General features: G+C 40.3%; 1 protein-coding gene across 1 annotated transcript in view; it reads right to left on the bottom strand.

Annotated features, from left to right (window-relative positions):
* The window catches only part of TET1 (tet methylcytosine dioxygenase 1), a 128,899-nt gene extending 102,258 nt beyond the window's left edge, over positions 1-26,641 (bottom strand). The window contains 1 exon segment of the mRNA XM_021699977.1: positions 24,743-26,641. Within this exon segment, the coding sequence (XP_021555652.1) occupies positions 24,743-26,641 (1,899 nt within the window).
* Positions 26,642-27,595: the final 954 nt, after the last annotated feature.

Here is a 27,595-nt window from a genome sequence, read left to right as displayed (position 1 = left end):
CCGCCCCCCCCCCCCCCCCCCCCCCCCCCCCCCCCCGCCACAACCGCGGAGCCTTCTGCCCACCCCACTGATGGTCAGACGGGGCCACCCACTTCCCAGGGATTGGGAGCTGAGCCAGAGGCGGCACTAGCAGCCACCCACCCTCACACACCTGGACTGCCACCATACCCAGTGGGTGGTAGGCACTGAGAGCGCTGGGCACCATAGTCGGAACTTGCCAGTCCCTGAGAATGCCAGAGCCAGAGGAGTTTAGCGCCCTCCCGTTAGCCCCCTGGCCAGGCAACCGTGGCAGGAGAGAAAGAACCAGGACAGCTGCTGTGAGCTGGCAGGTCTCAAGGTCACTGCCAAAATGTAGTGCAGAGGCCGGTCACAGTCCCATCACAGCCACCTTGACAGCGGCACAGATCTCGGGAAGACAGCCTCAGCTCCATCCTCACAGGGCCAAAGTTTCAGCAACACGTTTAGGGGATTGGCAGGAGGGCCTCCCTGGCTGCTCAGCCAAAGATGGGTTTTCCACTTGCAGTTGGATTCAGAGCAGATTCCCACAACCAGAAATCAGGAACAGAGTGAGGGCCCGGAAGGCCTGTGTTTCATCACCCGGGATTCCTAGCCTTTCGGTTTGCCACAAAAGCATGCTTTCCTTGTCAGAATGGTTGAGTCCAACATGCACTGTTTTCCCAAGTTAAACTACCTCCCCCTCACCTACCCACCCTCCAAATTGTTAACAAATATAAAAAGTAAGGCTCCGGGGCGCCTGGGTGGCTCAGTCGGTTAAGCGACTGCCTTCGGCTCAGGTCATGATCCTGGAGTCCCAGGATCGAGTCCCGCATCGGGCTCCCTGCTCAGCGGGGGGTCTGCTTCTCCCTCTGCCCTCTTCCCTCTCGTGCTCTCTGTCTCTCATTCTCTCTCTCTCAAATAAATAAATTTTTAAAAAATCTTTAAAAAAAAAAAAAGCAAGGCTCCTTGTAGCAAAACCAGTGGGTTCTGACCTAAACACATCCATCAGGCCAACTTCAAGCATACTGAGCCCATACTAAGAAGCTCTCTGTGGCGAATGAAGCAAAACCATGAAGAAGGTAGAAAAACAGGACTGAATACAGCAAGACTTGGAAATGGACCTACGCTTTTTTTTCTTTGAAGTGTGTGTGTGTGTGTGTGTGTGTGCGATAAAATATACGTAACATAAAATCTGCCATTTTTAAGTGTACAGTTTAGTAGCATTAAGTCTATTCACAATGTTGCGAAACTATTCCCACTTTCCATTTCCAGCACCTTTTCATGATCCCAGACACTCTGTATCCATTCGACAGTAACTCTTCATTTGCCTTCTCTCAGTCCTCGCTACTTTTTATTTTGCTTTTTGTCCCTATAAATTCACCTATTCTAGTATCTCAAATAAGTGGTATCGCATGATATTTGTCCTTCCGTGTCTGGCTTATTTCACTTTGCATAATGTTTTCACGCTTCACCCATGTTGTAAGATGTATCAGAATTCCATTCCGTTCAAAGGCTCAACAGTATTTCTTTTTTTTTTTTTTTAAGATTTTATTTATTTATTTGACAGAGAGAGAGAGAGACAGGGAGAGAGGGAACACAAGCAGGGAGAGTGGGAGAGGGAGAAGCAGGCCTCCCGCTGAGCGGAGAGCCCGATGCGGGGCTCGATCCCAGGACCCTGGGATCATGACCTGAGCCAAAGGCAGATGCTTAACTGACTGAGCCACCCAGGCGCCCCAAAGGCTCAACAGTATTTCACTGTGTATATATACACCAAACTTGTTTATCTATTCTTCTGTTGATGTACATTTGGGTCGTTCCCACCTTCTGTCTATTGTGAGTAATACTGCTGTGAACATGGGTACGAGTATCTATTTGAGTCCCTGCTTTCAATTCTTTTGAATATATACCTAGGACAAGAACTGCTGGATCATATGATAATTCTGTTTAAATATTTAAGGAACCACCAAACTTTCTGGAGTGGCTATACCATTTTACATTCATGTCAGCAGTGCACAAAAGGATAGCCCTACATTTCTTAAAGTTCCTTGCATTTCTTTTTTTTTTTTTTTAAGATTTTATTTATTTATTTGACAGAGAGAGACACAGCGAGAGAGGGAACACAAGCAGGGGGAGTGGGAGAGGGAGAAGCAGGCTCCCCGCAGAGCAGGGAGCCCGATGCGGGACTCAATCCCAGGACCCTGGGATCATGACCTGAGCCGAAGGCAGTCGCTTAACCAACTGAGCCACCCAGGCGCCCGTTCCTTGCATTTCAATTACAAATTATGCCTCTCCCCCTTGAATACCTGAATATAACTTTTATTATTTTTTAAGATCTTATTTATTTATTTGACAGACAGAGAGATGGCGAGAGCAGGAACACAAGCAGGGGGAGTGAGGGAGGGAGAAGCAGGTTCTGCCAAGCAGGGAGCCCGATGCAGGGCTCGATCCCAGGACCCTGCGATCGTGACCTGAGCCGAAGGCAGACACTTAACGACTGAGCCACCCAGACACCCTTGAATATAACTTTTAAAAAGCATCAACATTTCCCCAGCTTGATTGCTCAATATTTAGTAAAGTGGTCCATGATATATAATATATATAATTATAAAATTAAAAACGATCTATTACCTGTGCGATCCATGTGTGTCTCAATAAAACAAGATAAAATCAAGCTCAAAGTGTTAGGTGTACTGAATATCCATATCAGTGAGAAGTCCACTTTTTAAAGCCCCATCGACAAGCATTTTCACTGCATGGAATACTCATGAAGCCATACAACACTGCACTTGGCAAACTAAGCAAACACTAGAGGTCTGTGTGTAGTGTTCTGTAAAATGAATTAATAAATGAAGACACAGCTCATCTCAGCTAAATATGAGGGTTAATTAAAGTGACCAGAGCTAACATTAACTCAAAATATCCAACTGATACTACGCTATGAAGATCTGCACCTGTTTGAACACAGAATAGACTGGTAACCTATATTGGTACTGACCATCTGCTCTAAATCCTATACTTAGTGATTTGACGGTCTCTCAGCTCAGGGCTTAGGTGATGGTGAGCTTTGATGGAGAAAATAATCAGATATTACTAGCAGAGAAATTGGAGGGCAGGAGAGCCATTCCCATTCTTATTATTTAGGGCAAAGTGCATACAACTAGATTCTGTTGGAAGAATGGCAGGTCAGAAACTAAGAAACCCTGTGTTGTAGTCCTACTTATTCAGAATCTACTTTTGTCTCTTAAATCCATTTGTTTTTCTCACAAGGAATCATGATTAAGTTGCATGAGATGTATTTAATTTTGTGATAACTCTAGAGTATTAGGTTCTTTCAAATATTACAAAATGAGATCTCTTTTCTCCTACAAATCACAATTAAAGAACTAAAAAAGAAAATTGAGTCTAACTACATTATTTCATTGGTAAACTAAGGCTTAAAGTGATAAAATTACTTAATTCACATTGTACAACAGGTAAGAACTTAACTTGAGCTGAGGTATAACCAACTGTCTACACTGCTTTCTCTGTAACTCCTCCTAATAACCTTTAAGATTGAAACATCTTCAAAACCACACACTAAGGGTTTTTTTGTTTTGTTTTTGTTTTGTTTTGTTTTTGTTTTTGTTTTAATTTTTTATTTATTTGCGAGAGAGAGAATGAGAGACAGAGAGCATGAGAGGGAGGAGGGTCAGAGGGAGAAGCAGACTCCCTGCTGAGCAGGGAGCCTGATGTGGGACTCGATCCCAGGACTCCAGGATCATGACCTGAGCCGAAGGCAGTCGCTTAACCAACTGAGCCACCCAGGCGCCCGTTTTGGTTTTTTTGAGAGAGAGAGAGCACAAGCAGACGGAGGGAGAGGAGACTCTTATGCTGAGCAGGGAGCCCGACTCGGGACTCGGATCCCAGGACCCCAGGATCAGGACCTGAGCTGAAGGCAGATGCTTAACCTATTGAGCCACCCAGGCACTCCCACACACTTAGGATAAAGAAGTAGCGGCTCAGATTTCTAGAAGACTAGTATTTAAATGAACCTTACATTAAATATGCTTTTTTAATTTTTTTAAAGATTTTATTTATTTATTTGACAGAGAGAGAGACAGCGAAAGCAGGAACACAAGCAGGGGGAGTGGGAGAGGGAGAAGCAGGCCTCCCATGGGGCAGGGAACCCGATGCAGGGCCTGATTCCAGGACCCCGGGATCATGACCTGAGCCGAAGGCAGATGCCTAACAACTGAGCCTCCCGGGGGCTCCTGTTTGTGTGTGTAGTTTCTTGTGGATGCAGAGTGCTTTATGTTTAGAAGAGAAGTAGAATTTTGAAATTATTCATTAATTTATCTCTGAGGGCACAAAATTTATTTTTTTAAAAGCATACTTAGGGCGCCTGGGTGCTCAGTCGTTAAGCGTCTGCTTTCGGCTCAGGTCATGATCCCAGGGTCCCGGGATTGAGTCCCACATCGGGCTCCCTGCTCGGCGGGAAGCCTGCTTCTCCCTCTCCCACTCCCCCTGCTTGTGTTCCCTCTCTCGCTGTGTCTTTCTCTGTCAAATAAATAAATAAAATCTTGAAAGAAAGAAAGAAAGAAAGAAAGAAAGAAAGAAGAAAAAGAAACTACACATACAAGCACTGCCTAGGAGGAGTTTTCTTCTAAGGTAATCTCAAGTGATCACGGTTCCTCAAACTTGACCCCTCTCCAGCACAAAATCCTTCCAGTATTAGCCACGCTCTACTCTCCCATGAAATCCTTCTATATTTCTCTTCTCCCATATTGTTGGGGGGGGCGGGGCATAGCTTTTGCTGTGACACCTGGGTAAAGATATTTCAAGAACCGTATTTTATAAATTTCCAGTCATTAAGAATGAGAAAAGGACAGTTCATTCTTCTCACAATTCTAACGAAGATCTTCAAGTTAGCTTGGTTTTATTTCTTATGAGACACAGAAACTTCAGATTAACAGGAGATCTTCCTGGGTGATTGGGCAAACAATAATAGTCTGGGTATAGGGGGGCGATCCCCTCACACAGCCTTTTCCTGGCTTCCCTCCCCCACTTCCTTCCCCAAGGCTTATCTGCAGTAGCCCTTTTTCCTTCTAAGGGGCCAGGTCTACCTAGTGACTACCCCATTCCCTCCTGCTGGTAAAAATAACTGCTCTTCAATAACAAGAATTAAGGAACAAGTGAGCGAGGGTCTTCAATAGTTGCCGAGTGAGAACTGTTGACAATGAGGTGGACCAGAGATAATGCCAGACACTAATGGGGCTGAATTATCACCTCTCCTCAATTTCTCAGCCTTTCTCACTACTAACTTGAAATCGACAAGCCTACTCCATTACAGTCTAGATCCGTAATTTGGAAAGAGAAATCCAATAAGAGTATCTATGGGTTTTTGTCAAAAACAAAGAAATCACAAAGGATGATACTATTCAGAAAAATGTCCCCTTTTATGAACGATATATTGAAGTTTGCTTATTACTCGTCCTGTGTCTTTTGGAATCAATAATATCCTTTTTTAAAAAAGGAAGTTCTGTATCTTTGGGCTCCTTCTCCCTGTCATTCATGCTAGAGAACTGACACTAGATAGCATTGTGCCCTCCGTTTTTAGATAATCCCATTGTCTCATCAAATCTAATAGCAAAATCATAAAAATTTATTGTTTCACTGAGACGCTTAAATCATTTTACACCCACACAACTTCTTTCTGAGAAAGCTAGATCTAGTTATCCCTGACGTTTAGCAAAATCAAAATTGTTGAACCTTAAAAGACCCCACATCCAAAAATAGTCTTTAAAATTTGTTTGTTCATTGTAACGAACTTCCCCCATTTAAACCTTTAAACAACTTAATAATAAAAAATAATAATTAAAAACCCATACAATAACTTAATAAATGTTGGGGAACTTCCAATGTGCAGAATGGTGCTTGGCCATGGGGCGCCTGGGTGGCTCAGTCAGGTATGTGTCTGCCTTCAGCTCGTCATGATCTCAGGGTCCTGGGATTGAGCCCCACCGTCAGGCTCCTTGCTCAGTGGAGAGTCTGCTTCTCCTTCCCCCTCTGCCCCTTCCCCTGCTCATGCTCTCTCTCTCTCTCTCAAATGGATAAACAAAATCTTAAAAAAAAAAAACAAACACCTGGTACTGGGCCTGCACCCCCAGAGCCTGCCAACTCAGCAGAATCACAAACTGACAATCATGATGCACTATAGAATGGGGATGTGCCCAGAAAGCTATGAAAGGCAGAGAAGGCTTCCCAGGGAAGTGACTTTTCCACTGAATCCTAAAGAGGATAAGCAGGAGTTGATGAAATTTAGAGGGAGGGAAGAAAGGGATGTGCCCCCGGTGAAGGTAACAGCATGTGCAAGGACACATTGTGGCTAAGGAAAAGTCACACTAGAGTATGGCTGTGGAGAGGCAAAGGGGACAAGGCATATAAAAGGCTGGTCACTGAGCTTGCACATGAAGAGATGTACCCAGCTTTCAATTCTCTACCATTCCAGTCTGAAACGTGGCTTTTTTTGTTCCATCCTTCAATGTTCCATAATTAATCCTTTCAAAAGGCAACAAGGACGCTCCTGTTAAATCTTCACAGATATCAGCTACTTTTCAAGGAAGAACTTAGGAGAGGCGACTGGTTTGGCTTAGATCCCGAAAACCCTGGTTTTTAAGGTAGAAAGCACCCTTGTAGAAGTCTCCTAATCAGAGAAAAGCATATTTTAGAAATGAATGTATGTAAAATTTTTGTTAAGATCAGTTATTCAAGAAGGGTTAACTCCTTTAAAAAAAAAAAGATTATTTATTTATTTGAAAGAACGAGAGAGAGAGAAAGAGAGTGTGTGTGTGTGTGCACGTGCATGAACTGGGCAGAGGGGGAGAGGCAGAAGCAGGCTCCCCACTGAGCAGGGTCCCTGATATGATGCCGGGCTCAATCCCAGGATGCTGGGATCATGACCTGAGCCGAAGGCTGGGATCATGACCTGAGCCACCCAGGTGCCCCAAGAAGGGTTAACTCTTTTAGTTTTTGAGGTTATTTATTAGAGTTTCACACAATCTATAGAGAAGCAAACTTGTCTGCCAGGAAATAAGTTATTCTTTAGGCTGAGTAACTGTACCGGACAGATGCTTTTGATGTTTGGAATAAGGGGTATCTTTGTTTATTCCAGAAATAAAATAGAGAATACCCACTATATTGGAGGCACTTCTTAATACCTTTGGAATCTCTGATTTAATGACTAATTATTTTCCATGGAGCTTAACTTGGCTAGAGAGAAGACAGGAATTATCATTTTTTTCAGGAAGAACCAGAAAAACAAAACCCGAAAAACTTGCCACTGAGCCTGTAATATTTATAATAACAGAATGCCTAAAATCAAAATCTTTTCCAAAGTCTGTTTGATTGCTTCCAAAGTCTGAAAAGATTCCAAAATCTTTTCTAAAGTCTGACAGCCAAACACTTACTCAATGAGCACGTTATCTCTTATTTAAAAATAAAATAAATAAATGGTCCTCAAGGTTCTTACTAGAGACAGTTCTAACATGCTACCATTTCTGTGTTTGAAGGGGATCTTTTTAAACTTTTGCAATGTAAAGCCCTTTAGAAATACCTTGTGAAGTCAGGAGACTTGCCATAACAAAAGACCAAAAAGGTTATTTTCATCACGTTTCACCTTAGAAATCAACAAGTATAGGAGTGACTGGGTCGCTCAGTAGGTTGAGCAACCAACTCTTGATTTAGCTCAGGTCATGATCTCGGAGTGCTGGGCATCAGCATCTGACTCTGTGCTCAGCAGGGCGTGTGCATGAGATTCTCTCTCTTCCTCTCCCCCTCTGCCCTTCCCCACCCCCTATCTCTCCCCCTACACTCTCTCTCTCAAATAAATAAATAAAATCTTAAAAAAAAAATCAGCAGGTATAGAGCTCAAGCTTATAATTGTGCTAACTGATTATTTAAATGAAAAACTTGCCTATTTTTATTAGGAATGTTTTAGCATAAATTATTCTAATGGAGTTTCCATAGATTTTTTTTTTTTTTTAAAGATTTTGTTTGTTTATTTTGAGAGAGAGAGGACCAGTTGGGGGGGGGGGCAGAAGGAGAGGGAAACCCAGGCTCCCCACTGAGCAGGGAACCCAACCCCGGGCTTGATCCCAGGGCCCTGGGATCATGACCAGAGCAGAAAGGCAGATGCTTACCAACTGAGCCACCCCGGTGCCCCTAAAGACTTTATTTTTAAGTAATCGCTACAGTCAACATGGAGATCCAACTCACAATCCTAAGATCAAGAATGGAATGCTCTAAAGACTGAGCCAGCCAGGTGCCCCCATAGATACTTTATTTATGTATTTATTTATTTGAGAGAGAGAGAGAAACAGCATGAGACGGGGGAGGGTCAGAGGGAGAAGCAGGCTCCCCGCTGAGCCGGGAGCCCGATGTGGGACTCGATCTTAATACTAGTTAAGAAAATGCAATTTTCCCCAAAAAAAGTTTGATCTCCCTGACTTCCAAATATTTAGTCAATAAGCACATTAGCTCTTGTTTTTTAAAATAAATAAATGGTTCTTATGGGTTTTTAAAAAAATATTTATTTATTTGAGAGACTGAGCATGCACGCAAGAGGTAAGGAGGAGCAGAGGGAGAGGGAGAGAGAATCTCAAGCAGACACTGAACCTGGAGCTAGATGTGGGGCTTGATCTCAGGACTCTGAGATCATGACCTGAGCCGAAATCAAGAGTCGATGCTTAACTGACTGAGCCACCCAGGCGCCCCTCAAAATATTATTTTAAACAAGATCAGTATGTGATATGGCACTTGGCCAGGAGGTTCCATTGCAGCAACAGAAAACCATGACTGTCACTAGTTAAGAAAACTGTATACAAAAAAACACTGTAATAAAAAAAAAAAAGTAGGGGCTCCTGGGTGGCTCAGCTGGTTGAGAGTTTGCTCTTGGCTCGTATCATGATCTCAGGGTCCTGGGATGGAGCCCCATGTTGGGCTCCCTGCTCAGTGGGGAGTCTGCTCTTCCCACTCCCTCTGCCCTGGCCCTCCCCGCCCTGCTCTGCTCTCTCTCTCTCTCAAATAAATTAAATGAAATCTTAAAAGAAAAAAATGTAAAGAAACAACAACTGTTTGCAAGGATGTAGAGAAAAAGGAACACTCATGAACTGCTGGTGGGAAGGCAAACCGGCGCAGCCATTCTGGAAAACAGCACGGAGGTTCCTCAAAAAATTTAAACTAGAGCTACCCTATGATCCAGTAATTCCACTACTGTGTATTTACCCAAAGACCACGAAAACACGAATTCGAAAGGATATACGCACCCCAATGTTTATTGCAGCATTATTTATAATAGCCAAATTATGGTAGCAGCCCAAGTGCCCATTAATAGATGGATGGATAAAGATACTAGTCAGCCGGGCGCCTGGGTGGCTCAGTTGGTTAAGTGACTGCCTTCGGCTCAGGTCATGATCCTGGAGTCCCTGGATCGAGTCCCGCATAGGGCTCCCTGCTCGGCAGGGAGTCTGCTTCTCCCTCTGACCCTCCCCCCTCTCATGTGCTCTCTCTCATTCTCTCTCTCTCAAATAAATAAATAAAATCTTTAAAAAAAAAAAAGATACTAGTCAGCCATAAAAAAGAATGAAATCTTGCCATTTGCAACAACATGGATGGATCTAGAGAATATAATGCTAAGTGAAATAAGTCAGAGAAAGACAAACATTATATGATTTCACTCATATGTGGAACTTAAGAAACAAACAAAGGGAAAAAAAGAGACAAACCAAAAAAGAGTCTCTTAACTATTGAGAACAAATAGATAGTTACCAGAGGGGAAGTGAGTGGGGGGATGGGTGAAATAGGTGATGGGGATTACACTCATCATGATGAGCACTGAGTGATATGTAGAATTGTTGAATCACTATATTGTACACCTGAAACTAATTTAGCACTGTATGTTAACTATACTGGAATTTTTAAAAAGGGTAATGAAAAAAATGTAATGAGCAATTAAAATTCATTTAATATAAAAACTGAAGATATTCAAGCACACACTATTTGGCAACATTAGAACCTCTCTAGTATTAACAAGATTTCTGCTAGAGTTGGGCATTCTAATTCCACCATTTCATTATAACACAATCTTACATTTATTAGTTAAAAAGAATATGAAACTTTCACTTCCATTGATAATACAATTGGTCATTTGGATCAACCATCCTGCTAAAGACAATTAGAAAAGCTACACAAAATATAAAAACATCTGCTTAGAGGCATAGAAGAGTAAAAAATTACCATGATAGTGTAGAATTATCATACCAAGACTCAGAGGGGAATGAGGTCCAGGGAGCGTAAAAATATTTTAAGTAAAAGTATAAAATGGAGGGAAAGAGCTAAAAAGATGGTTAAAGAGAAATGTAACCTTGAAAGTAAAATATAGAAACAGTGGAACTGGCAAACTAAGAGCGTTTCAAGATTTGATTCAGGTCAAAAAAAGATTGATACTTTTGCAAAATGAACCCATAAGACTCTTCCACAACCTCTCTTTCAAAGTTTTACTAGTCTGAAAGATAGCATCAATATCCTAAATGTGACTATTCACAAGTCTTCCTCTTGGTCCCACTCCTTTCCATTCTCTGGGTTCCTCACATTTTGATTGTTGCCCTAGCTCAAGAACATGGTGGTGGAAAATGAGCACACACCATCCAAGCCAAGTGTTCTAATCCCAGATCAACTGTTTGGTCTTAGACAAGTTACTTGGCCTCTCTAAGCTTCAGTGTCTTACTTTATACCTTGGGGGAAAGAACGTGTATTTCATAGGACTGTTGTAGGGATTGAATGAGACAATGAGTTATGTCAGTGCTTAAAACAGTATTGGGCACTTAGTAAGTACTCAAAACATGATAGTTGTTATTAACCCCTTCAGATGGCAATGTTTACTGCATACCAGTTCCACATCTATGATCAGTATCATTCAATTCAACCAATATTTGTTTGGCGGCTACCAAGTGCCAGGCACTGCATAGGGAAGGAAATGAGGGGAAAAAAAAACCCCAAAAAAACCTCTTCAGTCAAGCCAGTGACATTTCTACAAAACAAAAAGTAAAGTTCACTTAGAATTGAATGACAAAATAAAGAGATAAAGCACAGCAACCAAAGAAAAAAGTAAAATAAAATAGAATTCATCAAAACTGAAAATTTCTGTGTTTCAAAGGACCTATCACAAGAGTGAAAGACAACTCTCAGAAAAATATTTGTAGATGATCTGATTGGGGTCTAGTATACAGAACATATGAAGAACACTTGCAATTCAACAGAAAACAAATAAACCAATTTAAAGATGGACAAAGGACATTGCTGCGGTCTGAACGTTTGTGTCCCCCCAAATCCTATGCTGAAATCCCAATGCCCAATGTGATATTAGAAGATGGGACCTTTGGGAAGTGCTTAAGAGTGGAACCTTCATGAATGGGATTAGTGCCTTATAACAGAAGCTCCACAGAGATCCCTAGCCTATTTCACTAAGTGAGGACACAGTGAGCAGGCACCAACTATGAACATGAAGAAGGCCTTCACCAGAATTTGACCACATTGGCACCTTGATCTTGGACTTCCCAGCCTCCAGAACTTTGCACAATATTTTCCTGTTATTCATAAGCTACCTGTCTGTAGTATTTTGTTATAGCAGCCCGAAAGGACTAAAACAAAATTGCAAAGTATTCATAGAAGGTATACAAATAGTCCAGAAGCACATGAAAAGATGCTTGACCTCCTTAATCATTAGAGAAATGCAAACCAAAACCATCATGAGATACCACTTCACACTCACTAGGATGGCAATAATAAAAAAGTTGGATAATAACAAGTGTTGGTGAGGATGTGGAAAAATTAGTACCCTCATACATTGCTGGTTAGAATCCAAAATGGTACAGCTACTTTGGAAAGCATTTTGGTAATTCCTTAAATTTAGACAGTTACCATTTGACCCAGCAATTCCACTTCTAGGAATATACACAGTGTAACTGAAAACACATGTCTACACAAAAATCTGTATACAAATGTTGATAACAGCATTACTCATAATAGGCAAAAATTGGAAACAACCTAAAAGTCCATCAACTGATGATTGTTTATACAAAATGTGGTTTATTCATACAATGAAATATTATTCAGCCATAAAAGGGAACAAAGTACTGATATATGGTACAACATGGATGAACTTTGAAAGCATTATGCTAAGTGAAAGAAGCCAGACACAAAAGACCAAATACTGTATGATTCCATTTACATGAAATGTCCAGAATAGGCAAATCCACAGAGACAAAAAGGAGATTAGTGGTTGCCAGGAGCTGGGGGAGGGGAGAATGAAGTGACTGCTGAGTGGCATAGGAATTCTAATGGAATAATGAAAATGTTCCAGAATTAGATTGTGGTGATGGTTGCACAACCTTGTAAATATATTAAAGATCCCTGACTTGTGCACTATTAAAGGAGTGAATTTTAGGGGCGCCTGGGTGGCTCAGTCGTTAAGTGTCTGCCTTTGGCTCAGGTCATGATCCCAGCGTCCTGGGATGGAGCCCCGCATCTGGCTCCCTGCTCCGCGGGAAGCCTGCTTCTCCCTCTCCCACTCCCCCTGCTTGTGTTCCCTCTCTGTCAAATAAATAAATAAAATCTTTAAAAAAAAAAAGTGAATTTTATTATGTGAACTCCATCTCAATTTTTTTTAAAAAAGAGATTGTTTAATTCTCCTTTATCACCGTGAAAAAAAGTGCCTCTACTACATGTTAGCCATGGGGAATTAAACACAATTTTTAAAGTGGGTTTCTATTTCCCAGTCCACAAAACGACAGTCCTAATACTTATATTTTAGTCACTGTCAGGATCGAATATGATAATATTAAGCCTTTGAGCAGTGTCTGGCCCACAGTAGACCCTCAGTAAATGTTCATTCTTTCTTCTTTCTTTCCTTTGCCAATTTCCTATTTCAAGTCAAAGAAATTTAAATTTTGTCAAAATCTATGTACATAATGAGCAATGAAGACAGAGTTCCCTAAGTTATAAGTTCTTTGAAAAAAGAGAAAAACGCTATTATGTTTTCCTTGTTTTATTGATTTTTGTTTGTTTTAACATCTCATAAAGCACCAGAAAATGGAATTAGGTGAATAAAGAAGGCATTTTAATTTCTATGTTGCCTAGTAGACCAATCTCCCTACAATTCTGAATTAACTCCTAAACAAGTTACTTACTCCTGCAGGTATAGAACACACACACACACACGCGCACACACACACACACTTTTCTTTTTTTAAGATTTTTTATTTATTTGAGATAATAGTGAGAGAGAGAGAGAGTGCGTAAAGAGGACAGAGGGGCAGAGGGAGAGGGAGAAGCAGGCTCCCCGTTGAGCAGGGAGCCCGATGCAGGGCTCCATCCCAGGACCCGGAGACCAAGACCAGAGCTGAAGGCAGACGCCCAACCGACTGAGCCACCCAGGCACACCACCCCACCCCCATGCACACACTTTTCTTTCTAAATCTAAACTATCGACTCCATCCAAAATTTCATGCCTTGCGTAAACAGTGGACTTCCACTGTCTTGTCTTCCCACTTCCTTTGCCTTGATCCTGCTTTTGCTCTTTAACAGAAAACTCACCACAGAATGGTGTTGCATATGAAATCTGATATGAAAACAAGCTGTGTAGTGTAAATGTCTAGAATACAACAGAAACACCAAAACCCTCTCATTATACAAAGGCAAGAAAATAACTGTACCATCATTGTCTCACTGGAAACCACAACTATAATTCTGTATCACATGAGAACAGTGAAACCAATTCATTCATAAGGCATCTTAGTCCTCCAGCAGGAAAAATGCTTTTGCAGGTATTACAAAATGGTGTGTACTGGCTACTTCTGAGGACTTCAATTACTTTGCTCTAAATAACATGAATCAAGTGGCAAGAGGGAAATGGCTGAAAGTAATGAAATGAATATACAAATCTCTTCAAGGATATAACAACCACCACCTTTAGGCAACTAGTATGTAGCAGGCACACTGCCAGGCCTTTTATAGACATCACTTCTGCTCTGTATGGCATCCCTCCTTCCCAGGTCTGGCACAATGTTACAAATAGATCCATTCTCACACTGATGACCACTTGGGGGAATAGCAAAACTCAGTATAACCGTTTTTTCTTGAACCCTAGGAACACTTCTCAGTTTCATTTCTTCAGTGCCTTAAAGGAGTGGTGTGATTCTCTTACATGTTTTTCTCTTGGGGAGTGGAAGACATGACTTACATTTCTATGAAATCTAATAAAAACTATGGACCATCTCTCTGGAAAAATGTACATAAAAATAATATGTTGCAAACTAATATAACACTGTATGTTAACCATACTGGAATAACATATATATGTTGCATAAAATTTTGAGGGAATGGGATCACAGAATACCAAAGGCCATCCATATTAAAAAACGTCCAGTGTAGGGCGCCTGGGTGGCTCATTCGGTTGAGTGGCTGGCTCTTGATTTTGGCTCAGATCATGATCTCAGGGTTGTGAGACAGAGCCCCCCAGGGGGCTCCCCACTCAGTCAGAAGTCTACTTGAGTTTCTCTCCCTCTGCCCCTCCCCCCACTCTCTCTCAAAAATAAATAAATAAATCTTAAAAAAAAAAAAACATCTAATGTAGAAGTTCTATTTTTATGATTACTGAAATATTGTATGAGTGTTGGGATCATTTAAACTAGGATCAAATTCATCTTAGGAATTCTTCTCTAGCAACCAAAAAAATATGTGGAAAGTTTAGCAGGACTAAAAAACTAATCTAATATAATAACAGTAATTTTAAAATTCTGGTTTTTCCATGGTAGCTAAAAATTCACCAAGTACCTAATCTGATCTGGCTAGTATCCAGTCATAAGTTAGGAGATATGCTGAAATGCTATCTCAATCACCATCTTTGAGAAGGCAACTAAGATGTGTTAACCAAAAAGGATGTAATAGAAACTTCAGCTTCTCATTTTTGGAGAAGGAAATAAACCTGACTTTCCAAAAAATACCTGTACTATAAATACAAACCTCGGTTTCTAAAAGTGGTAAAGATTTAGAAACCATTAGGCAAAAGCTCATTAGAAAAACGCTAAATATTTTGGTTATGCTAATACTTTTAGCATGAAATGAAGGACTAATGATTCCAGTGTCAAGAAAATAATCTGAAATGTAAACCAAGATTTATCCTGAAAAAAGTTCACTATCATACAAAAAAACTGTAAGAAATTGAAGCAGTCAGCAATGAAAAATAATTTAGTAGGGTTATGTTCATTTACCTAAAGGAGTATTTTGCACGGTTTTTTAAATCTTTATAAAATGTTAATTACAGGGGAAAATGTGAAAAAAGGAGAAGAAACACATTTGACTTCAGCTATGTTATTTTTTAAATGCAGAAAAAAATACTGGAAGCAAATTTGCCAATATATCCATGACTGTTGCCTCTAAGTAGTAGAATTATAGTTTATTTTCTTTCCTGCTCCTAAACTTTCTAAATGGAAATTATATAACTTTGACTTAGTATGCTGCATTACTTTTTAAAGTAACATAAGCTCATTATATAAAAATCCAAACCACATAGAAAAATTTAAGTAAAAATTTAAAATCACATATTTCCTAATATGCCCTTCCTCCATCCAAAAAACCTATCTTTAGAGGTAAACACTTCCAACAGTTTTGTTTGGTAGGTATCCTTCTAGAACTGTTTTTCCATTTACAATTAGAAAAATACATGATTTTGAGCTGTTCAAACTTTGCATCATGGTATCACTCACAATCACAAGTGTATTTGCCAGTAATTTTAAGCAACATAGGTAGCAGCTCTTTTAACACATATTTTAAAAAGCACTGTCTACATTACTAAAAACCTTTTTTTTCAAGTCCTCTACTTGAATTTCTGTTATGGATATCCCATGATCCTAATCTTTGGTACTTGAAAATGACATTCATAGAAAAACACCCAAAATGCTTTGGGGTACTAGCTGTGAAGATGATATACTAAGTACATATAGGATATAATGATGATTTGCAGTGTGCTTTTTAAAAAGATACATTGAGGGGCGCCTGGGTGGCTCAGTTGGTTGGGCGACTGCCTTCGGCTCAGGTCATGATCCTGGAGTCCCGGGATCGAGTCCCGCATCGGGCTCCCTGCTCAGCGGGGGGTCTGCTTCTCCCTCTGACCCTCCTCCTTCTCATGCTCTCTGTCTCTCATTCTCTCTCTCGCAAATAAATAATCTTAAAAAAAATAAATAAATAAAAATAAAATAAAATAAAATAAAAAGATACATTGAGGGCACCTGGCTGGCTGGGTCAATAGATCCTGGGACTCTTGATCTCAGGGTTTTAAGTTCTAGCCCCACATTGGGTACAGAGATTACTTAAAAATAAAATCTTTTTTTTTTTAAGATTTTATTTTATTTATTTGACAGAGAGAGAGACAGCGAGAGAGGGAACACAAACAGGGGGAGTGGGAGAGGGAGAAGCAGGCCTCCCGCGGAGCAGGGAGCCCGATGCCGGGCTCGATCCCAGGACGTTGGGATCATGACCTGAGCCAAAGGCAGACGCTAAACGACTGAGCCACCCAGGTGCCCCTTAAAAATAAAATCTTTAAAAAAACAAAATCAAGGGCGCCTGGGTGGCTCAGTCAGTTAAGCATCTGCCTTTGGCTCAGGTCATGATCTCTGGGTCCAGGGATTATGCCCCACATCCAGCTCCCTGCTCAGTGGGGAGCCTGCTTCTCCCAATGCCCCTCTCCCTTCCCCTGCTCATGCTCTCTCTCAAATAAATAAAAATAAAATCTTTCAATAAATAAATAAATAAACAAAACAAAATAAAAAGATACACTGGTATGTGCAAAGTGTTGGAAATCTTAACATTTTTGATAAGATTTTCATTTTTTCATTCATTCATTGACTCATTTGTTCACCAAACATTTATTGAGCACCTATTATGTGCCAGTACCTCCTAAATCCTAGGCTTGGGCTTTGAAGTAATTTAAACATACCATTTAAAATAAATAAATAAATAAACACCTCACTTCTAATCACTTTTCCTTCTGTAGGAGAACATTATGACTTCGTTTTAAAAACTGTTACTCAGGGACACCTGGGTCGTTCAGCTGGGTTAGTGTCCAACTTGATTTTGGCTCAGGTCAAAATCTCAGGGTTGTGAGATCGAGCCCCATGTTGAGCACCACCCTGGGTGTGGAGCCTGCTTAAGATTCCCTCTCTCCAGGGTGCCTAGGGTGGTTCAGTAGGTTGAGCAAGGGCTCTTGGTTTCAGCTCAGGTAATGATCTTGGGGTCATGAGATTGAGCCCCGGGTCAGGCTCTGCGCTCAGCCAGAAGTCTACTTGGGATTCTCTCTCTCCCTCCCAACCTCAGGCAGCTCAAGTGCTAGTGTTCTCTCTCTCTAAAATAAATAAATAAAATATTTAATTAAAACAAGAAGGTCTCTTTCTCTCCCTCGCCCTCTGCCCCTCCCCCCAAAAATAAAAAATTAAAAATAAAAACTCTGACTCAGTATTTTTTCTGTTTATTTATTACTACTTTTTTTTAAGTAATCTCTACCCCAACATGGGGCGTGAACTCACAACCCTGAGATCAAGATTAGCATGCTCTTCTGACTGAGGCAGCCCGGTGCCCCTGTGACTCAGGATTAATAAAAAATAATTAAATCGGAAATAAGCAAGATTATATTTTGTTTCTTTCATAGCAGACATGAAGAGCTAATGATACTTAGCCAAGACTTTCTGGATACTCATGACTCGAACACTGAGTGTCATTATCAAAGTAATGACCTGAATTGGTTTGATTAGTTTGATTCATTTGCTAGCTGTATCTTATTTTAGTATAATAATAATGCAAAAAGATAAGATCTCGCCTTCTCTCTTCCTTGTACATCCATCACAGTGCAACAATGACTGGCTACTTTATAAGGAGAATGAATGTTGCAGCTTTGAAACCATCAACTCTTAAAATACTACTCTGTAATAAAAACAAAACAAAACAAAACAAAAAACAGGTTGACCAACAAAAAGAGATATGGAGTTAAGTTCTATGGCAAAGTAAACATGTACCATATTATGGTGCTCACTATTCTATAACAGTATAATCTGGATTATGCTGACACTAGATGAAGGTGTTAAGCAGTTTCACACGTTTTCCTTCTTAGATAAGATGATATACACAAAATGGGAAGGTAAGATTTGAACCACATTGACAAGATTCCAGAAATTAACACCCATAGGTCAGAACCAATCAAAGTCAGCATGGTTTTTGTTGACATATCTGCGGTTTACACAAGCAAGGATCCTAGACACCATACAGTTTTCCCCCCTATAGTCAGCTGTGTGGTGAAGCATGCTACGGAAGTCTCAGTAGTGATCCAAAGAGATTCCTTAAAGGCATATTTAAGGACATATAGCATCTGCCCTCAATTTAAGGAGTTGAAGGCAAAAATTTGTTCCATATGACATACACAACATAAACCAAAATGAGATCTGACTTTAAAAACACTGAAAAAGCAGTGGCCGGGGCGCTTGGGTGGCTCAGTCAATTAATGTCGGACTACTGATTTCAGATCAGGTGATGATCTTGGGGTCGTGGGATTGAGCCCCCAGTTGGCTCTGGGCTCAGTGTGGAGTCTGCCTGTCCATATCCTTCCGTCTCTGCCCTCACCCGTGCACGGGCAAGCACTCACATGTGCACTCTTTCTCTAAATAAAATCTTAAAAATAAATGAAAAAATTAAAATAAAAAAAAAGCAGTCTCCAAGAAAGGCTTGTCCCACCCCACTCCCACTAAAATGGATAAAGTAAAATAAAAACAAGTATGCCAACCAATTCTGAAGTGGTATCTCTGGAACTAGTCTGTTATTACACTATTCACAAAACAATGAACAGTCAGCAGTTCAGTTTGTATCAATATACTACTACTGAACTTTTACAGTTTTTCAAGCACAACCTTTGGAGGTATTATTGTTTTTCCAGGTAGAATTTGCATTAGCTCAGAAGACAGCATGGTAACAAATAGCACATTTTACAGTGTTTTCTAGTGCACTGCTATTTATTCTAACCCAACAGGGGTGCCTGGCTGGCTCAGTCACCAAAGAATGTGACTCTTGATCTCAGGGTTGTAAGCTTGAGCCCCACACTGGGTATAGAGATTATTTAAAACTAAAAAATCTTGGGGGCACCTGGGTGGCTCAGTCGGTTAAGTGACTGCCATCGGCTCAGGTCATGATCCTGGAGTCCCGGGATCGAGTCCCGCATCGGGCTCCCTGCTCGGCGGGGAGTCTGCTTCTCCCTCTGACCCTCCCCCATCTTGTGCTCTCTCTCTCCTCAAATAAATAAATAAAATATTTAAAAATAAATAAATAAAACAAAATCTTGAAAAAAATAGGGTGCCTGGGTGGCTCAGTCGGTTAGGCATCTGACTCTCGGGTTTCGGCTTAGGTCACGATCTCAGGCTCATGAGATCAAGCCCCAGGTCAGGCTCATGCACTGGGTGAAGAGCCTGCTTGGGATTCTCTCTCTCCTTCTCCCTCGGTTCCTCCATTCCCCCCCACTCACATGCACAAGCTCTCTCTCTCAAATAAATAAATAAATACATTTTTAAAAGACTCAAATTAATAATAATAATATAACCAAACAAATAATACCCTTCAATATTTTGGGAAAACTTATTAACTAGAGTAAATATAAGAGATTTTTTTCACTTTGGCAACCAACTCACTAACTGCTCACTTAGTCATTTTGTTTATTAAATGTGTGATATACTATACCCAAATCATCAAGCTACAGATATATAATTCAATACTCTGCTCTCAGAAGCATATCTACAAACTGTGATTTACTTTTGTTTTTATACACACTAAAAATTATTTGCAAAAGTGTAGCCTGATCATACACCTACTCTCTAGGTCTCTAAAAAGCACCCACTTCCCTTTTTTTTTCCATTTCTAACATTATACAATAATTAGGAAAACAATCTTATATGACTTAAAATATGTCTTGAAATGGTAAATTACAAATACATTTGAGGTATACCTAGCCAAGAGCAAATTCTTAGATGCCTATGAATTATAAAGTTAGTGGCTTTAATTATCTATATTTCTGAATATAGAGAAAGTAAGCTGAACTAAACTTGGCAGAAAAATACCATTTTATCTCTTAGCCAAAAGATATCTCTGGGGAGACTCTCTAACCACCTTGTTGTACAAGTGAAAAAATTCTGTTTTTGTGGGAGACAAAAATGTAATCTATGACCAAAAAAGGTAAGTAAAAAACTGTTTTCACTTATCTCAGACATCAGTAATTAACTTACTGAGAGATAGCATATGCTAAGTATATTTTAGAAAAAGAATTCTAGGGGCGCCTGGGTGGCTCAGTCGTTTAGCGTCTGCCTTCAGCCCAGGTCATGATCCCAGGGTACTGGGATTGAGCCCCAAATTGGACTCTCTGCTCAGCAAGGAGCCTGCTTCTCCTTCTCCCACTCCCCCTGCTTGTATTCCTGCTCTTGCTATCTCTCTCTCTGTGAAAATAAATAAATAAAATCTTTAAAAAAAAAAAAGAAATGTTTGCTTAGCAGTATTCTTGTTACCAAAGCAAATAGTCTTCAATCATTAATACTAATATTGTAAACATTCTAAAAAAACTGTCAAATATCTAGGGCTATCTCAAGCACCTAGGAATAAAAATATCAAATACCTAGTAATAAAACAAATGAAATAACTCTTTATTGAAAACTAAAAAATATTATTGAAAGAAATTAAATGACATATATATTAAGATATACCATGGTCATGAACTGCAAGATTCAATATTATAAAAATGTCAGTCTTTCCAAACCGATGTAAAGGTTCAACATAATCACAATAAAATCCCAGCAGAGTTTTTGGTGGAAATTTACAAACTGATTCAAAATGTTAATGAAAATGCAAAGAACAATAAAAATAGTGCAAATCACTATTGAAGAACAAAGCTGAAGGATTTATACTACCAGTTAACAATTATAAAGCCTACTGATGATGAGTTTAGACACAAGGATAGACAAAAAGACCAATGAAACAGAGTCTAGAAGTAGATCCAGAATTAATCCTGATTTATGACATAGATGAGATCGTAGTAACAGGAAGGATGGTCATTTCGGTAATGGTGCCAGTCAATTAGAGATCCTTATAAAAAAGAATCAGTCTTGACTCCTCACACCAGACACAGAAGTCAATTCCAGATATACTTTACACCTAAATGTGAAAGGCTTAAAAAAGTAACTTTTTAAGAAGGAAGCAAAAGAGGGATGCCTGGGTAGCTCAGTCAGTTAAGAATCTGCCTTCAGCTCAGGTCATGATCCCAGGGTCCTGGGATTGAGCCCCGCATCTGGCTCGCTGCTCAGCGGGAAGCCTGCTTCTCCCTCTGCCTCTCCCACTCCCCCTGCCTGTGTTCCCTCTCTCACTGTCTCTCTCTGTCAAACAAATAAATAAAATCTTAAAAAAAAAAAAAAAAGAAGGAAACAAAAGAGAACATCTTCATGACCTTGGAACTGGCAAGAAATAGACAAAATTTTCTTAACCAGGACATAAAGCAAAGCATTGGTAAACTAGAAATTAAAGTTAAAACTTTCGTTCATTAAAAGCCAGGATAAAGTGAGTGAAAAGCTGTCATGGAATAAGCAGAGATATCTGCAATCATATATTCAACAAAAAATTTGTATCAGTAAAATGTAATGAACTCTTATAAACCAATAATGAAAAGGCAGAAAAACCCAAAATGGACAAAGACAATATCTAAATGACGAAGAAGCAAAGAAGTAGCAGCTCAATTTCATTAGTCCAATGTAGTGATGCCGCTACACACCCAACAAAACGATTCAAGTAAAACAAGACAGAAAATATCAAGTGTTGGCAAGGATGTGGAGCTAGTGGAAATCTCAAACACTACTGATGAAGAGTCTTAATTGGAACAACCACAGCTGCTGAGTAATATCCATGAGAGCTAAACATACGTATTCTATGACCGAGCAATTCCACTCCTAGGAATCTATTCACTAGAATGCACACATTATGTTCACCAAAAGACATTTATGATAATGTGTACATTAACAGTAGATTGGATTAGGGACGCCTGGGTGGCTCAGTGGGTTAAGCTTCTGCCTTCGGCTCAGGTCATGATCCCACTGTCCTGGGATCGAGTCCCACATCAGGCTCCCTGCTCAGCAGGAAGCCTGCGTCTCCCTCTGCCTGCCACTCCCCATGCTTGTGCTTTCTCTATCTCTGACAAATGGATAAATAAAATATTTTTTAAAAATTAAAAAAAAACAGTAGAATGGATTAATGTATTGTGATACAAACACAGCTATACTGCAGTAAAAATGAGTAACTATATAAGCAACATTACTGATGACTATTAAGCAAAGAAACCAGAAACAAGAGTATACAACTGTCTTTGCTCTCTCAGAATGAACTTCCCTCATAGAAGTGTTCCCTGTGTTCTCCTCTGCCTCTCCATGGACTTGTGGATGGGTTTTGGATGGGTAGGTCTATTTGCTGCCAGAGTTCAGTATAAGGACAACCTAACAGATTCTTCAGAATCAACTTTGTAAGTGATGAAAGTGATCTTTTGAGGGGCACCTGGGTGGCTCAGTGGGTTAAGTATCTGACTCTTTTATTTGAGCTCAAATCATGGTCTCAGGGTCATGGGATCATGCCCCACATAGGGCTCCGTGCTCAGCGGGGAGTCTGCTTGAGATTTTCTCTCTCCCCGTCTCTCTTTACCCCTCCCCCACCCCTCTCCTCCTCCCTCTCTCTGTCTCTTAAAAAAAAAAAAAAAAGAAGTTAGCCTTCATCTATACTTGGAAGGCACAAAGAGGTCTTCTCTATTTTTGTTTTGTTTTGTTCTGAGTGATATATCACACATAGAGAAGAGCGCTAAATGTATTTAAGTAGGAGAATCATCAGGATTTTAGAAAGAAAACTTGAACTGCACTTAAGAGGTTGTGTTCAAAATCCTGACTTCTCTTCTACCTGGGACACTCACGACTATATCCCCAGTGCACAACCTGGAGAAGTACAGTAAATACTTGCTGATAATACAGAGAACACTGAAATTGTCCCAGTAGAGGACAAAGGCATCAACTACAGAAGTAGCCAAGAAAATGGAGAGGTAGGAGTGCTCAGATCTCATACAACAAGAAATCTAGAAGAGTGAGAGGAAGGCATTAAAGATGACTGAACTTTCCATTTTGGGTGACCATGTAGATGGTTAGTCATTAAGCCAAATATGTAATGCAAAAAAAGGAGCAGGTTTAGGAAAAAAGAAAACAAATTCAGTTATACCTATTAGAGATCAAGTGAGTACTTTCAGCAATGATGCCATTTGGCAATGTTACAAATCAGGAACTTACAAGGGAGGCCTCTCTGCTGTAAGATATTGCTGCTAGTGTTTTAGATGTACGTTTGTAAACCATTAAGTGGCTTGCTGGCCACACCCACATATGTGAAGTGACTTGAGTAAAAATTATTCATTGCAGTAAGGTTTGTAATAACAGAATATTTTAGAAACACCTCAAATGCCCGTTAATACCTGATCGGTTAATGTCTGATCTCATTTGCAATGGGTCAAATAGAAAGTCAGCATTTTGGGACAGGTAATTTAAGAGTGAAATAAAAAAGAATGACTCAGTTTAAGTTCACAATACTTTTAAATTAATCTTTTCTATTATACCTGTATTCATAGCAGTCACAAAATAAGCGTAACTTCAAATGAGTGATCTAAAAATCATAACACCATAGTTGGCATGTATTTTAAAGGTCTGATAATCAAGTATTAACCAAGTTCCATAAAATCCTTTTTTTTGTTTTTTTTTTAAGATTTTATTTATTTATTTGAGAGAGAAAGTGAGAGAGAGAGAGAGCACAAGCAGGGGGAATAAGTAAGGGAGAGGGAGTAAGAGGGAGAGGGAGAAGCAGGCTCCTCGATGAGCAGGGAGCCCAACACAGGGCTCGATCCCGGGACTCTGGGATCATGACCTGAGCTGATGGCAGACGCTTAACCGACTGAGCCACCCAGGTGCCCCATAAAATCCTTTATTAAATAAAGTCAAAGCCAACCAATATTTTTAAACTGTAATAATGGGAACCAATGTTTATGTATCACTTCAGAGTTTACAAACCATTTTGAACTTCTGATAATCCTAACAACTACATGGGCTATGTGAACCAGGTGGACATCACCTGCCAAAAGTTAAGATGAAAGCTTTATTTACCTTCCAAGGCAAAGTTTCAAAATTAAGGATAGAGACAGTTTTATTCTTTCAAAAGAATAGAAGTTTAATTCCACTGGTTCCTCAAGCTGCAAGGGAGTTAATGATTTTGTTCCACTCTTCATTTAAATTTAAGTTAAATCTGTAACTTCCAAAAAAGACACACAACTAGCCAAAATAAGGCATAGTGGAAATCTTTGCAAAACCACACTTCATGTCATTTCCTTGTCTCCATCAAATCCTGTAATGGAAGAACTTTATGTTCTAGTTTTCTGAGACAAATTCTAAAAATAAGCTAATATATCGCTCACTGCACAAGACGTATTTTGGGTTGATCCACAAACTCCTATAGATAATATAAAATGTTACCAGAGTAAAAGGATGTCATACTGCATCACCTAGTCTCTGCACAGATCACTCTACAGAGCCTCCTGGGCATCTCCCAGCCCATGGGGTTTACTCACCTCCAAAGGCACGAGGACGGATGGTTTCTTTTTCAGCTCTTCACATTTCCTTTTCTTACAGATTTGATGGCTGTTCTTTCTGTTCTTGCAGTAAGTACATTCACCACAATTGGTCTTCTGCTGGCAGGGCTCACAGACCCCACAGCGCTTTCGTTTCTTCTTTTCCAAAGTAGGTAGCAAAGTTGTATAGGAAGGAGAAGAGGAGGTACTGGCGAGTGACACTGGCCTAGACACCACTGTGTTAGCCACACTGGTCATGCTGATCTGGGAGCTCCCTCCTTCCAATGTGCTGGTACCAGCCTGGGAAAGTTGGATAATGCCCTGGGAAGCATGGATGAGTCCTCGCTCAGGGGCTATGGGGACCCCCTGAGTGTTAGCTGGCAGAAAGCTTATATGAACCTGCTTCTCATTTTCTATATTGCTAATAGTCACTATTGGAGGTACCGAACTTATCTCTGAGTTTGATGATGGCTGAGGAGTGTGACCTGAGCCCAAAGGCAAAATCTGCACAGCGCCCTGGACCTCAAGCCCATATGAAACAGTGCTCTGGGGCTCAAGCCATTCTGGGAGAGCATTATAGGTAGCAATTGGGTTTAGAGGAGCAGGAAGAAAGATAGGTGGGTCTGAGGCAGTACCACCACCCATTCCGAGGATTTGTTGGTCTAGGATAGCACCGAAGACCTCTCCTTGGACTGGAATAGCACCAGGCATCGCTGGTGGGTCTGGGGTCTCATCCAGAGCCTCTCCATGAATTATGTTAGCACCAGGAACTTCCCATCGATGTGGGACAGCACTAAAAGCCTGTCCTACGATAGGTGTGGTATCAGGAATTTCCTGTTGTTCTGGGATAGCTTTGAGTACCTCTTGATGATCTGGTTTAGCACCAAGGGTTTCTTGTTCTGAGCTTGCCAAGAGGAGTTTTATTAATGAGGTAGGATATATTGACCCACCAATGGACAAACAGTTTCTAAGGTCCAATTCCGGTATAACCTTATTAAAGTTTGAGGTGGGGTAGCAATTACGTTCACTTTTGATGGGATCCAGGTAAGAATCAGATAGCTTAAGAGATTCTACTCGTGAACCCAAATCTTCTAACTGAATGCTGGAGTTTCCTTCGTAAGTAACCTTGAGGGCTGCTCTTTGGAGCAAAGGAGCACACAGAGTGTCCTGAGCAAACATTCTAGGGGAGTCGCTGATATCATTCAATGTCTCTTTAGAGAATAGTCCTTCACCACCACATGTCTCTTCCGATGACCCAGGAAGGATCTCTGCTGCAGGGTCACTCTGAGTGGAAATATTTATTTTGGAATCCTCCACCCTTTGGGACCAAGACTGGGTTGTCTCTTGGCTCTCACCTTTAATTAAAGATGCCTTTTGAACACCAGTTAGATTCTCTACATCAGGAGCAATTAGGGGGACTTGTGTTGGAACTGAATCATTTTCTGACTGTTTTACTCCCATGTCAGCAACTACATTATAATCACATCCATGTTGCTTTTCTAAATTTTTAGGAGGTGGAACTTTCTTGGGTTTGGCTATGATCACTGGAGGTTGGGAGAGTCGCCTGCTAAGAGAGGTACTTCGGAGAGCCATTGTAAACCCATTGCAAGTTAAGGATTCTGGGTTCTGAAAAAGAACCTCAGTCCTATCCAAATTCATTCGTGCTGCTCCAGCTCTTGTCAGAAGGCTTCTGACTGGCATAGGTGGTTTGGGTTCTATTTTTTTCTTAACATCTCTTTCTTGAATTAATTGTTTTAATTTTCCAGGGCTAACAGTCTTGACTGATGCCACATTTTTGTTGGCTGCCTTAGATGTCTTCTTCAGTTGGGTGCTTTTCTTTCTGTTCAGATCTTCCCTCCTGACTAATCTGGAAGGCCTTGCATGGCGGGATCGAGACATAGCTACAGAGTAGGAAAAAATGAAAGGGCACAGGGAACAGAGTCATTGGTCCTTTGGAAAGTCTCACTTCTGAGGAGAATCTGGATGCACCATGGTTGAACTCAGTGGCACAAGATTTTGGTCTGAAATAACAAAAAAACATTGGGAGTGAGTCTTTTTCTTATGTATTCTCCCATTTGAAACAGAATATCTACTAATAATTATTAATCAAAATTAGGGCACTGAGAATGTTTGCTGCAAAAGAAAAATACAATAAACACAAAAGATACTCAAGTATCCTTTTAACCCTGGGTTCACAAATAAAGCTCCTTTAAGTACTGTGACAACTGATTTAGTTGATGAAGTTCTATGCACAGAGTGAGCATGGGGGTTATTCTATATTAGAAACCACAACTGCTGTAGTTACATGTAGTTTAAAAATCAAATCCTAATCTTTACAAATTTGGGTACTTAAAAAATTCTCTCTTTCCTCAGCACATCACCACATGGGCAGAGGTGTCATGTGTTGGACAGTAAAGCTGGTAAAACCAGAGGAAGAAGAGGCTTATTATAATTCAAGAAACTCTACTTGGAGATCCAATAGTATTAATACCACATTCCAATTGACAGTCTACAAATTTTGAGCTTTACACATGCACATAAAAATAGCATAAAATCTGAGAAGTTAGTATTGGCAGATTAGGTTACAAATAAGACTCACGGGTCCAACAAATATCTGTTGAGTACCTACTATGTATAAGGAAGGCATTGTGGTGGGCAGTGCCCACACCCAGAAATGATGTCCCTCTTTTCTCTTTCACCCGACTTAATCCAAAGACTGCTGGTTCTAAAATCCCTTCTACCAAGGGTCCCAAAAGTCTCATGATGAATGCCTAGGCAAGGAAATTGGAAATAAAGAGAAAATGAGATAATTAGAATGGTAAAGCATTCTAGGCAAGCAACTATTATTTGGAA

This window comes from Neomonachus schauinslandi, chromosome 6 (assembly GCF_002201575.2).
Source record: "Neomonachus schauinslandi chromosome 6, ASM220157v2, whole genome shotgun sequence".
In the NCBI taxonomy this organism is placed as follows: domain Eukaryota; kingdom Metazoa; phylum Chordata; class Mammalia; order Carnivora; family Phocidae; genus Neomonachus; species Neomonachus schauinslandi.
Note: the sequence above shows the minus strand (reverse complement) of the source record. Positions and strands in the feature narration are given on the sequence as shown.